Source organism: Schistocerca nitens, chromosome 9 (genome assembly GCF_023898315.1).
Source record: "Schistocerca nitens isolate TAMUIC-IGC-003100 chromosome 9, iqSchNite1.1, whole genome shotgun sequence".
Classification (NCBI taxonomy): domain Eukaryota; kingdom Metazoa; phylum Arthropoda; class Insecta; order Orthoptera; family Acrididae; genus Schistocerca; species Schistocerca nitens.
In genome coordinates this window covers 381,028,065-381,042,678 of record NC_064622.1, presented here as the reverse complement: position 1 = coordinate 381,042,678, position 14,614 = coordinate 381,028,065, and the positions used below count along the sequence as shown (strand labels likewise).

Here is a 14,614-nt window from a genome sequence, read left to right as displayed (position 1 = left end):
TTTAATTTTTGACTCTTTTCGTCATGACATATTGAAGCAGTCATTGTTGAATAAGGTTATGTCGATATATAGGGTTATTCCACGATGATGTTAGAAACTTTCAGGGATGATGAAGAAGGGTTAAGGGGCTCCGGAAAGGCTCAAAATCATGAAAAGCTCAATTTTTACTTTTTTGCGTTTTCTGAATCTGCAAACTATTACCTTTTAATAGATATATAATTTATTCTATTCCGAAGACTACAACTATTTTTAAATTTTTTTTGAAATGTGTTCTACATGGGCGTGACCCACTGTGGCGCTGTTAAACTGCTGTCAAATGGTGTTATTATTAACGTCCGTGTTCATCAGGTACATTTTAGTGATGTGAGATAAAGGATGTGTTGTGGCTAACCTGTGATGGTTCAATATATATCGCTGGTGTGATTGTCGATTGTTTCATGTTTATTTACTCTGTCGTTATCTCGAAAATATTCGTAATTAATTCTGTTTCTTGAGTCTCTGTTTTGTTGAAGTATAATAATGAGTAAAAGTAAAGTTATTAGAAATCCTCTGAAGGCTTTTAAGAAAAGGAGAAATGTTGGAAAGCCAAAGGCATGTGTTATTACTGTAAATAATAAAGACGATGAAAATCCCCAACATAGCTTGTGTCCCAAAGAAGAAGACAGTTGGTGTAAATATAACAAAGGACTGCTAACTGGTGAAGTGTACACTCATAAGCATAGTCTGCCTCATATAATAATGGAGGTGATAAAACCTATTTTCAGAGACTTAGCAGCACCTGAACTTTTGAAAAAGTGTATTCACGGAAAAACTCAAAACTCCAATGAAAGTGTAAATAGTGTTATATGGTCGAGAATCCCCAAGACTGTATTTGTTGGAATAGAAACACTTCACTTTGGTGTGTATGATGCTGTTGCGACTTTCAATGATGGCAACATTGTAAGGTGCAAGGTATTTAGAAATATGGGAATGAAGATAGGTTCTAACATGGTACGAGCGATGCTTGCTTTAGACAAGGAACGCCTTCGGGCTGCAGACAGGGCTGTAAAGAGTCTAGAAATACAAGCAAGAGTAAACAGGAGGAGGAACAAGAGGAAGCTGGAGGAGGACTTTGCAGAGGATGAAGATAATTCATCCTATGGACCTGAAATGCATTAAAAAGTTAATCCAATCTTTGTCGCTCGATTCCCAAAACTTTTATTTTCTCATACTAATTACATGTTTTCTAAGGATCTTCCAAACATATTTGTTTCAAACTTTCAGTAAATGTTACACAGTACCTTCTGCATAATTTAACACAGCCTTTTTCCAAAAAACTGTATATTTTTGAATATATAAATAAAAAATTGCAAAAAAACGTTGTGAATTTTCATTACAATTGAAAAAAATCATCTTTAATAACTGAACTAAAATTTTGTAAAATCCCTATGTTAAGTTGTAGCCCATATTCCAATAAATAATCTGTAAAAAGTTCAACTTCCTACCTCAAATACTTTGTCAGGAAAGATGTAATTTATAAGCGTTATTTTAACATTGCAAGTATAGGGCGTTCCGGTGCCCCTTAAGTGTATAATGCGCAATCAAAAGGTTTCAGTTCGAAAGCCATTCAGTCCGGAATCTGTATGCCTATCAGGCAAACTCGCCGTCAGGGCTGAGGCAATCATTCCACGACGCACCAACTTGAAGATATCCGTTTAGTGAAGCACCACGTCCTGCTGCATCAAGTAGTCCATAATTTCCCGCAACTCATCCTAATCCGACAGGAATCGGGGACCCTTCAAGCGCTCTTTCAAGGGGCCGAAGGAGTGAATCTCATGGAGAGGAATCAAGATTATAGGGAGGGTGCTCGACTGTGTCCCACTTCAGTTGACGTAAGTTCTGCGTTACTACGTTTGCGGTATGAAGACTTGCGTTATCATGAAGCAGCACGCTCCTCATCGCAGTTTCCCTGGACGTTTAGCTTTAATTGCACGCCGTGATCTCTCCAGCGTCGCGCAGTACCGTTCCCCAATGATGGAGATATCAGATTCCTTGAAATCAATGATCAGTTGGTCCCGGTAATCGAAAAATAGGATGAGCATCACTTCAATAGCCACCAACGCAAAATCTCGTACACTGTTCCGCAACGGTGGTTTTCGACACAAATTCTGTCCCACAGTCGTCTTCGGTTCATTGGTAGAATTTTGGGAAGATGTGGTTCATCTGTAAAGGAGACCGCTTATAAAACACTGATACGACCTATTCTTGAGTACTGCTCGAGCGTTTGGGATCCCTATCAGGTCGGATTGAGGGAGGACATAGAAGCAATTCAGAGGCGGGCTGCTAGATTTGTTACTGGTAGGTTTGATCATCACGCGAGTGTTACGGAAATGCTTCAGGAACTCGGGTGGGAGTCTCTGGAGGAAAGGAGGCGTACTTTTCGTGAATCGCTACTGAGGAAATTTAGAGAACCAGCATTTTAGGCTGACTGCAGTACAATGTTACTGCCGCCAACTTATATTTTGCGGAAAGACCACAAAGATAAGATAAGAGAGATTAGGGCTCGTACAGAGGCATATAGGCAGCCATTTTTCCCTCGTTCTGTTTGGGAGTGGAACAGGGAGATAAGATGCTAGTTGTGGTACGAGGTACCCTCCGCCACGCACAGTATGGTGGATTGTGGAGTATGTATGTGGATGTAGATACACATCTTCATACTCCGATGGATGTATACTTTCGACAGCCAAGAAATGAACGTTAGTCCTATCTTGACGTATTTTGTAACCACGTCGTCATGGTTCACGTTTCCGCATTTACTGCTCGCTCGTAGAAAAGAAACGAATGCGACACTAATCCCTTGCCTATATATCAGTGCTTGTACACCTGCATCGGAATCGCGCCACATTGCGTGTACCCTGCAGCAACGACCTCAAACGGAAATCGTTTGATCACTCTTTACATCAATTTGAGATAAGGAGCCCTTGTCGAAAGATATAAGCGAATATCGTTCTGATACCTCTGATAGTGGAATGCATGACTCGGTACTGTTATTGCTAAGACTTCAGGGCAGGAAACTTTCAGAAGTTGTAATAACTGTATGCACGAAAACAAGAAAAAATATCTATCAAGCATATGCTCTACAACTCATACTTCAAGAGCTATGAGTAGTTGCTCATTATCGACACTGTGAAATACCTCTTCTGCTGCAAGCTTTTGGTTCCTATATTTTTGGGGTAGTAATATGGACCGAAACAAGAAACAAATACGGGCTTTAAAATGTATACCTTAAGCGATATAGGATCTTGTTCAATATAAGCGACGTGTTCCATAGTTGCGATTAAGGCATCTACTTCAGAGTCCATTTTCAATCGACAATTTTTTCTTGTTTCGGTCCATTCTACTATCTCTGAAAGTTGTCTATCTTGTAGTCTTAGAAACAACAGTACCGGTGCATGTATTGCGCTGTCAGATGTATCAGAACAATTTTAATTTTTCTCTTTCGACTCTGTCATTTCCTGACCGTGGTCTCCTGCTTCTAACTGATAAATTTACCTTTCTCCATTATCCCTGAAAGTTTGTAATATGATCACGGTATCACCCTGTACAAACAGAAATGGCCTATGAGCGCTAATGACAGAAACTACAGCACTTTAGAATTCTGCATTTGCTAGTGTACAGTTCACAGGCAGTCTGTGGTAACACCGACCTGTGTTGCTTGACTTTCAGTGAAACTCTGTAACACTGATGATGTAGCTTCCAATGCGAACTGCTTAAAACAGAAACATAGAAAGCTGATGAAATTTAACTGATAAAATGCACGACTAAAATGATGGGATACTACTTGCAATCTCACTTTTTGTGAAACTAACGTACACTGAGAATTCTTACCTGACTTTCCGTTGATATCCTTGGCTTTGAGGTTGCGAGCCTTGAGTAGAGTGAGGGTGAGGATGCTGTTGCTGGGGTGGTAGCACAGGGACGTCAGCAGCTCCCCACACTTGTCCTTGGCCGGCGGTTTCAACGCCTTCCAGAACGATGGCTTCTCTGACAAGTCCACCTGAAATGAGTCACAGGTCCTCTAGAGTCCATAAATCAACGCTAGTTGGTAGCTTAAGCAAAAGAAAAGAAGTCATAGTGTCACAATAAACTGCGAGGGAATGGAAACTGTATTGGAAGTACACAACTGCAAAGAATCATAGAGTATGTCTACCTGGGTCAACCCGTATATACGAAAGGAAGGTAAGACCAGAAACATTTCGACGTCTCAAACTGGGATGGCAAGTTTACGGAGGATGCTCTTCAGTTTTCAAGCCTAAGACGTCTGCTATGCTAAGAGATATAGTTTTTGACCAATGTATATTCTACCTGCAATTAAGGCTATGAGATACTGCGGACACCAGTCGGACAACAAAGGTCACTGACATAATGTAAATATTAATTAATCGCACTGGCCCGGTCATGTCACTCGAAGAAAGGTCAAGATCGGCAGAAGTGAAAGAACGTCTTAGGATTGCACTATGCACATCACTTCAGAGAGGCCACATTACCAAGTGAAAGAAGTGGCTGATGGCGATGACACTATTTGCGGCATTTGCTGATTTTAGCTTCTTCTCAGATGTTATTAATATGTACAACCGGCCGTAAAATGCGTAAGGAACTGCATCAGGACACCATCTGGAGGTGGAGTGGATTTTTCTTAATTTATCTATTTTACTTTATATCACATCTGAGTTCGGACCTACATCCACTAACAATGGACATACACCATTATTTCTTTATGACTGACATTAGTGGTTTAGAACGTATACGTCTAAGACGATATGAAGTAAGTAAAGGAAAATTGGGAAATGTACAACAGAGAATTTAAGGTTTGTAGATATCGTAGCGCTTGTACAAGTGTACAGGGAGGGTGGAAGGGAGCGGCAAAACAAAGCTTAACTGTAGGCCTCCCAACTTCCATTATCCGCACTCAAGAGTGGCTGATGTAAGTTGGGCTGCCTAGCTTAAGGTGCATGAAGTATTTTATGGGCCAGTTTTAATTGGCTTACAATGGAGTTAGGTGTGTGGACGACTTGGGAGACCTGTTGAAAGTAATCGGAAGTAATTGGAACAGAAGACAGCGTAAAGATAAACAAAGGTGATGGTGGTGAGTAGTACAACGGAGATGACGACTTGCTTATTGCCGAAATCGATACTGCCACAATATTGATATTTTCGGAAGAATTAAGGAAGAAGAAAGAGCAGTATTCAACGTCGTGTTGACAGCGAGTTCATTCGAGGCAGAATGGTAAGGGCCCGGATTAAGGAAAAATGGGGAAGGAATTCAGCCATGTCCTCCCAAAGGAAGCATCCCAGAAATTGCCTTAAGCGATTTAGGGCTACCACGAAAATCTAAAATGCGGTTAGGGGATCATTTCGTAGTTCTCTTGAATGAGAGTCCAGTGTGCTAAGCACTGTACCACTTCTTTCGGTGAGTTGTTAAGGAAATTATCTATTTAAAAACTACGGATTACCAAGGATGTCTGATGGAAGGAGGCATGCACAGACTAATTGGGTCAGGAAAGTAAGGCTTTCTTCTATAAAAGAACACTATTCGTATATTATATTGGTATGGAAATCAGGAAGAAGTTCCTTGGAAGTGTATGTCTGGAGCTCAGTCTTGTAGGGGAGTGAGACGTGCATCAGTGGACATCTGGAGAAGAATAAAATGGAAGCACGTGAATAATGCTAAAATTGTATAATGATGAAAATGATAAGGGCAGATCAATTACGAAATGAAGTAGTACTAAAAGGAATTGCTGGTGATTGCGGTAAAGAGACTATGGAAGTGTCGTACCACGAGAAGGGGCAGATTACTGGAGGACCGGTTTCAAAATAAAGAAATAGTTAACGCGGCGCTGAAGACGACACATTAGGATAACAATAGAAGATCTAGAGGGAGACTCGATTTGATAATAGATATTAATGGATATTTGCTGTAGCAGTTACGTACATGTGAATTTGTTAACACAAGATACGAAAAGATGGAGAACTGCTACAAATGAACAGAAGACCAACTGCTTACAGAGGAAAAGCTTGAAGAATAATAATATGTCCATCACTTCCAACGTGTTGCTTTAATGAACGGCTAAGTCAAGCCATTAAATGTGCAATAAGGGACAGGAAGGGATATAAAGAAAATTTACATACGGTGCATTTGACAACGTAGTAGTAAGAACAAATTATTAAATTTCCCACTAAACAGGTGGTGAAATATATTACATAAAAAATCCACCTATGACCAGATAAAAAGTACTAACCCAGCTTGCGGTTGAGTGGAACTGAGCTTGAATGGCAGACACATGTGCCCCAACACAAAATTATACAAATTTAGAAAAAAGTTCTATAAAACTTATTAGAATTTTAAACATATTTCCATGTATTGTCTCAATCGCATTTAACAAGAAATTTTTTTACAAATTGATGAACAGTTTTCGTACCTCAACTACATTTTCAAACGATATGTATTGTAAATGAAACTAGCAGTGTACAATACCGATCCATCATACGTGTTATATCAGTAATGCTATCTTTCATAGAAAATGAGACAAAGAGCCTGTATAGGGCGTAAAAATTTTTATACTTTGAAACGTCTCTAGATAAAACATTTCACGACGCTGTACTAGCTCTTTGTTGCAGTTGCTGGCTCAGATAAGGTGGCTGCAAGGAACGGATTTTATTTGAAGATCTAAAATAAGAATGTTATGGAATATGCAACGGTATTGCACACTGCTAGATTCGTTTATGGATGCTTGTGATATGAAAATGGTAGTTAAGTTGCTGGTAATTAATTTGTAAAAATTTTTTAATGTCGACTGCGACTGAGACAGTAGATAGAATTTTCTGAAAATTTTTGGAAAGTTTTAATAGAAAGTTTTTAAAACTTTTGTAATTTTATGTCTGATTATACACTCCTGGAAATTGAAATAAGAACACCGTGAATTCATTGTCCCAGAAAGGGGAAACTTTATTGACACATTCCTGGGGTCAGATACATCACATGATCACACTGACAGAACCACAGGCACATAGACACAGGCAACAGAGCATGCACAATGTCGGCACTAGTACAGTGTATATCCACCTTTCGCATCAATGCAGGCTGCTATTCTCCCTTGGAGACGATCGTAGAGATGCTGGATGTAGTCCTGTGGAACGGCTTGCCATGCCATTTCCACCTGGCGCCTCAGTTGGACCAGCGTTCGTGCTGGACGTGCAGACCGCGTGAGACGACGCTTCATCCAGTCCCAAACATGCTCAATGGGGGACAGATCTGGAGATCTTGCTGGCCAGGGTAGTTGACTTACACCTTCTAGAGCACGTTGGGTGTCACGGGATACATGCGGACGTGCATTGTCCTGTTGGAACAGCAAGTTCCCTTGCCGGTCTAGGAATGGTAGAACGATGGGTTCGATGACGGTTTGGATGTACCGTGCACTATTCAGTGTCCCCTCGACGATCACCAGTGGTGTACGGCCAGTGTAGGAGATCGCTCCCCACACCATGATGCCGGGTGTTGGCCCTGTGTGCCTCGGTCGTATGCAGTCCTGATTGTGGCGCTCACCTGCACGGCGCCAAACACGCATACGACCATCATTGGCACCAAGGCAGAAGCGACTCTCATCGCTGAAGACGACACGACTCCATTCGTCCCTCCATTCACGCCTGTCGCGACACCACTGGAGGCGGGCTGCACGATGTTGGGGCGTGAGCGGAAGACGGCCTAACGGTGTGCGGGACTGTAGCCCAGCTTCATGGAGACGGTTGCGAATGGTCCTCGCCGATACCCCAGGAGCACCAGTGTCCCTAATTTGCTGGGAAGTGGCGGTGCGGTCCCCTACGGCACTGCGTAGGATCCTACGGTCTTGGCGTGCATCCGTGCGTCGCTGCGGTCCGGTCCCAGGTCGACGGGCACGTGCACCTTCCGCCGACCACTGGCGACAACATCGATGTACTGGGGAGACCTCACGCCCCACGTGTTGAGCAATTTGGCGGTACGTCTACCCGGCCTCCCGCATGCCCACTATACACCCTCGCTCAAAGTCCGTCAACTGCACATACGGTTCACGTCCACGCTGTCGCGGCATGCTACCAGTGTTAAAGACTGCGATGGAGCTCCGTATGCCACGGCAAACTGGCTGACACTGACGGCGGCGGTGCACAAATGCTGCGCAGCTAGCGCCATTCGACGGCCAACACCGCGGTTCCTGGTGTGTCCGCTGTGCCGTGCGTGTGTTCATTGCTTGTACAGCCCTCTCGCAGTGTCCGGAGCAAGTATGGTGGGTCTGACACACCGGTGTCAATGTGTTCTTTTTTCCATTTCCAGGAGTGTATGTTTATGATAGTTTTCTCCTGTTCTGACAATGCCACATATATTCAGACACAAGTACGTTATTCCAAGTTGTTTCAGCTCTATGCCATTAATCGTAGTGGCTAGTGATTTATGCGTCTTCCAGCACTTAAGACTGCTTGTCTTCAGTGGACCAAACAGCACAGAAACTTCAGCGATTTTATAATTTTTCGGATTATGCAAATCGTACACTGCACCGATGACACAATGAGATGTTTAATCTGCTACGTTTGAAGGGTGTACCTTAGACTGTGGATGCTTCCATGATGTTATGGTGGTGTTTCTTGTAGCGTGACTTTGTCCCAGTCAATCAGGTTACCTATAACATAAAGCGAGGTGTTCCTGTCACCATTCTCGGTGACCAAGTGTTGCTCCTTGACCAAACTGTAGAAATACGTTCAGGTACGCCCTAGGCAAGTGTGTTGGGACTAGTACTCCCCATGACGTTTATTAATTGCTTTATACATATAATATGGTTATCTATAAAGAAATAGTGATTGAAATATACAAATAACCAGATCTTCACATATTTTCAAAGAATTGCGAGGAGTGGGAAATCACTTTAAATGTTCGCAGAGCCGAAGTGGCAGTGCGGTTAAAGGCGCTGCAGTCTGGAACCGCAAGACCGCTACGGTCGCAGGTTCGAATCCTGCCTCGGGCATGGATGTTTGTGATGTCCTTAGGTTGGTTAGGTTTAACTAGTTCTAAGTTCTAAGGGACTAATGACCTCAGAAGTTGAGTCCCATAGTACTCAGAGCCATTTGAACCATTTTTTTGTTCGCAGATGTAAAATATTGTTTTCGCTAAAATGGAAAGTGTAATATCGTGGAAGTACAATATCAGTTAACCACAACCGGGATCGGTCGGCTCCTGCAAATACCTGGGTGAAACAATAATTTGTATTGACACGAAATGGAGCAATTCATATGTAAAGCCAGCGGCAGACTATGAAGCTTTGGTGGAATACTAGGGAAACGCAATAAACCTTTACTTGCATCCTCCTTCAATCTCTCCAGGTTTACTGTCGTACAGATTTTGAAATGTATTGACCCTACCTAAAAATGACTGCTACAAAGTATTTGTGTGAGAGTCCTAGAATATTGCTCCATTTTGTGAAAGCCTCACCAAATGAAATAATAGAGCGTATTGAACGTATATGGAAATGGAAATGAAGTCCCATGCTTCTAGACAGAGCGTAGGGGAACGCACCGCCGTAATAGGCAAGGTCCTAATGGAGGTGGTTTGCCGTTGCTTTCCTTCGACCGTAATCGGGACGAATGATGATAATGAAGACGACACCGCATACCCAGTCATATCGGAGCAGGTGAAAATCCCTGACCCCGCCGGGAATCGAACCCGTGACCATGTGCTCGGAAAGCGAGAGCGCTACCGCGAGACCACGAGCTGCGGACATTGAACATATATAACAAAGTTTTTCTTGAACATATGTAAGTATGTTCAAGGAAAACCTCTTTGCGATGAATATGGCAATTCGTTACAACTTTCTACTTACAGAGATGGCGAAGACAAAATCAGACTAATTTAAGCTACAGAGGACCTGTAGCAATCGTGCTGTGCATTCTCTGTACGCTAATTGAACAGGGAGAAATCCAGATAACTTGTATAATGGGAAGAACACTCTCCCGTGTACTTCACAGTGGATGTACGGTAGATGCAACTCAATACGCTATGAACATTTCCATAATTTCGGATGTCCATAGCCATGTTTACAGGGCTGACGCACACATGCATTGTATGACGAACACTCATGCACAATAACGCAGCTCTACTTTACTGTTAAATCGTTCGATCATTAATCCGTAGAACAGTCAGTGAAACGTTTCTGTCAATATCACAGATATTTATTAATTTTAAGTGATCGTATCTACAAAAGTGGCCTCAACTGGATCTGGCTTACCAGAAGGAGTTACCTGACTCTCGGTCCCACTCAGCTGGGGACATCTTGACCGTGTTCCACACAATACGATTTTTCCGTCAAGTTGAAATGTATTTTCCCAGAAAATTACATAAAGAGTGAAACTTGCAGTATTTCTACATCCAAACGCAACACCGCAATATTTAATGGCTGTTACTCAATTAGAACTAAGTATATGCATCATCACATTTTGCAGCCCTTTGGCGTAACTAACCATTTTAATAACGATGTGGTGGTAGAGAAAGACAGAGGCCAAAGACATAGCCAAAGAAAGAGGTCGATAACTCAAGATTAAAATCTTTGACATTGATATCGTAATACGTAAGCAAAATTATAGATGTCTGATTGTGAAAGAAAATTGAGTCTCCGCACTAAAATAAAATTATGTCTCAAAATGAAAAGTCTAAGCATGAAATGTATGTGGTACTACTGTCTTAATTTAGTTGTTCTATAATATTTTTAAAAAGTTCACCCAGATCGCAACTGTGATACGTACGAATTCAGAAATTATTTTCGAATTATTTGGTATTACTCAGAATCATGTACTTTTTAAATTTCCCACCGTTACCATTTTGGATTTTACCGTTTTGGATTTTTAATTTCTCACCATTCGCCATCTTGATGATATCGTGTTCGAGGTCATTGATGGGGTCATCCCATATGTAGAAAACCTAATAAGCAGATGTATAGTGGACCAGAACATACGTAGCTATACTACTGAAATGGAATGAAAGCTAAATAATGCATTGCAGTTTTAAAGGAATAAGAATGTCTATAATTAGTGAATAAAGCAACTAAAGAAAATTTGGTTACTTATTTAACAATATCAAATGCCTAAGAGGTAGCTAAGTTAAATTTTAATGTCAGCTAAAGTGACCGTTACTTTTGTCATCTCCTGCTATACTATAGAATAATTTATCCTCGTAAATTATGGCTTACATATTCCAAAGAATAACATACTGATTTATGTTGACAACTAAATTTTTTGTGTTGTATGAGCTAATTTACAAATGATTAGTAAGCAAAAAAAATGGTTCAAATGGCTCTGAGCACTATGGGACTCAACTGCTGAGGTCATGAGTCCCCTAGAACTTAGAACTAGTTAAACCTAACTAACCCAAGGACATCACAAACATCCATGCCCGAGGCAGGATTCGAACCTGCGACCGTAGCGGTCTTGCGGTTCCAGACTGCAGCGCCTTTAACCGCACGACCACTTCGGCCGGCGATTAGTAAGCAATCAAAGTTATAATGTGTTACGTAGACTGTAAATTGATTCTTTCCACGAAGTTATGATACATCGTGCAAGACTCCTATGGAACACGCCATTAACCAATCAACCATATGTACGCCAATAAAATTATCCAATAACTTATCCAAAGTAGAATGACATGCACATACGGCGACGTATGCAGCGACTGGAAACAATAAAACCAAGATCACGTCGCAGTCTTGTCTTGCAGAACCATGACTGCTGAGATATATTTCTTCTCATTCTGTATACATTCATCACAGATCAGACAAATTACCATCCCCACAGTGTAAATGGATGGGATGTTCGATTCATAGCCCCAGGAATGAACAAAGTGCATGAACACACAGGTGTGCAGCGATGTGCGGTGTGCGCGTGCACACACACATTTACATACGTATATACACTCCTGGAAATGGAAAAAAGAACACATTGACACCGGTGTGTCAGACCCACCATACTTGCTCCGGACACTGCGAGAGGGCTGTACAAGCAATGAACACACGCACGGCACAGCGGACACACCAGGAACCGCGGTGTTGGCCGTCGAATGGCGCTAGCTGCGCAGCATTTGTGCACCGCCGCCGTCAGTGTCAGCCAGTTTGCCGTGGCATACGGAGCTCCATCGCAGTCTTTAACACTGGTAGCATGCCGCGACAGCGTGGACGTGAACCGTATGTGCAGTTGACGGACTTTGAGCGAGGGCGTATAGTGGGCATGCGGGAGGCCGGGTGGACGTACCGCCAAATTGCTCAACACGTGGGGCGTGAGGTCTCCCCAGTACATCGATGGTCGGCGGAAGGTGCACGTGCCCGTCGACCTGGGACCGGACCGCAGCGACGCACGGATGCACGCCAAGACCGTAGGATCCTACGCAGTGCCGTAGGGGACCGCACCGCCACTTCCCAGCAAATTAGGGACACTGGTGCTCCTGGGGTATCGGCGAGGACCATTCGCAACCGTCTCCATGAAGCTGGGCTACGGTCCCGCACACCGTTAGGCCGTCTTCCGCTCACGCCCCAACATCGTGCAGCCCGCCTCCAGTGGTGTCGCGACAGGCGTGAATGGAGGGACGAATGGAGACGTGTCGTCTTCAGCGATGAGAGTCGCTTCTGCCTTGGTGCCAATGATGGTCGTATGCGTGTTTGGCGCCGTGCAGGTGAGCGCCACAATCAGGACTGCATACGACCGAGGCACACAGGGCCAACACCCGGCATCATGGTGTGGGGAGCGATCTCCTACAGTGGCCGTACACCACTGGTGATCGTCGAGGGGATACTGAATAGTGCACGGTACATCCAAACCGTCATCGAACCCATCGTTCTACCATTCCTAGACCGGCAAGGGAACTTGCTGTTCCAACAGGACAATGCACGTCCGCATGTATCCCGTGCCACCCAACGTGCTCTAGAAGGTGTAAGTCAACTACCCTGGCCAGCAAGATCTCCAGATCTGTCCCCCATTGAGCATGTTTGGGACTGGATGAAGCGTCGTCTCACGCGGTCTGCACGTCCAGCACGAACGCTGGTCCAACTGAGGCGCCAGGTGGAAATGGCATGGCAAGCCGTTCCACAGGACTACATCCAGCATCTCTACGATCGTCTCCATGGGAGAATAGCAGCCTGCATTGCTGCGTAAGGTGGATATACACTGTACTAGTGCCGACATTGTGCATGCTCTGTTGCCTGTGTCTATGTGCCTGTGGTTCTGTCAGTGTGATCATGTGATGTATCTGACCCCAGGAATGTGTCAATAAAGTTTCCCCTTCCTGGGACAATGAATTCACGGTGTTCTTATTTCAATTTCCAGGAGTGTATAAACTTCAGGTTGCTGAAGACTATTGCTGGCTCCAACTGATACTAGCCAAATAAAGCCATGACACACCTTTCAGATTAATCATCAATACATGAGTGCATGAAACGAAAGAAATAAAATGCCGATAAGAAGGCTCATTCCACAGCACTTACTTCCCCATTTGCTAGGTACACAAACACTCGGCCTCTTCGGATAAAAGATGTCTCCACCTTCTCCAGACACTTCAGCATATAGCTTAGTAAGGACGTAAATAACTGGTACTCGTTATTACTCAGTTCATTGCAAGAGAATTGCGTCATTCATGACTTCAGAATGGGTTCTGGAGGTCACATAGTCGTAGAGTGATGTCGTAAGAATGAAGAAAATACTAAAAAGTGGTTTCAGTTGAAAGAAAGAATACATGCTTCCACTCGCGAAAAACTACAGACTGGTTTCACTTTAAAAGAATTAATCAGTAAACTTGTGTTTGTGTAAGATCATTCTTAAGCAAAGAAAACTTTTCCTTCCTTTACGTAGAAATGTTTTCTGGAACATCACGAGTGGGTTTGTTATTCTCTTTCCACTGCACCACAGGAAATTTGCACCTGTACATATACAAATTTTCACTTTTCAAGAAAAGTTTCCACAAATTCGAAATTAAACATTTTTTATATAGTCCTCGTGATAATTTTTGTAATTTTCTGTGTTTCGCGTTACATGTATTTTTCTTGTCGTATAGCACTGTAAATAATGGAGAAAGCTATTTATATAGAAAATCTACCACTGAGGATGTTATGGTTAGCATGATTGTATTCCATGCGGTGACGCATGTGCGTTCATATGTGTGTGTGTGTGTGTGTGTGTATGTGTGTGTGTGTGTGTGAGTAAAGATCTGTTTGTGATATGTGTATCTTTCATGTTTGTGTTGTTAAATTTGGGTATGATTGTATTCTATACATTCTCGACCGATATTTTTTTGGTTATCTATAGCTCATTTTTGAAGTTTGTTTCTCTGACTGGAGATTTATTCAATATGTGCCGCACATATTGAAAACCAGCATGTTTCTGCGTGATTATGTGGTTTGAGTTGTTGTGAGTGGCTTTGCCGGTGGTGGTGACTTACTCAATTATGAAAAATAGTTTTGGTTGTGTCTCTGTACTGTCAGGTCAAGAAAATTTTGGCGTTTTAATATTTTCTGTTTCTATGGCGAATTTTAGTTCTGACAGGACTATATTTATTAGATTGTGGATGCTACCGCGTGTT

At 42.8% G+C, this 14,614-nt stretch overlaps 1 protein-coding gene across 1 annotated transcript in view; it reads right to left on the bottom strand.

The window, feature by feature from the left end:
• The window catches only part of LOC126203901 (synaptotagmin-7), a 361,415-nt gene that overhangs the window by 20,358 nt on the left and 326,443 nt on the right, over positions 1–14,614 (bottom strand). The window contains exon 5 of the mRNA XM_049938289.1: positions 3,868–4,036. Coding sequence (XP_049794246.1) covers positions 3,868–4,036 — 169 coding nt within the window. The remainder of the gene's footprint in view (positions 1–3,867; positions 4,037–14,614) is intronic.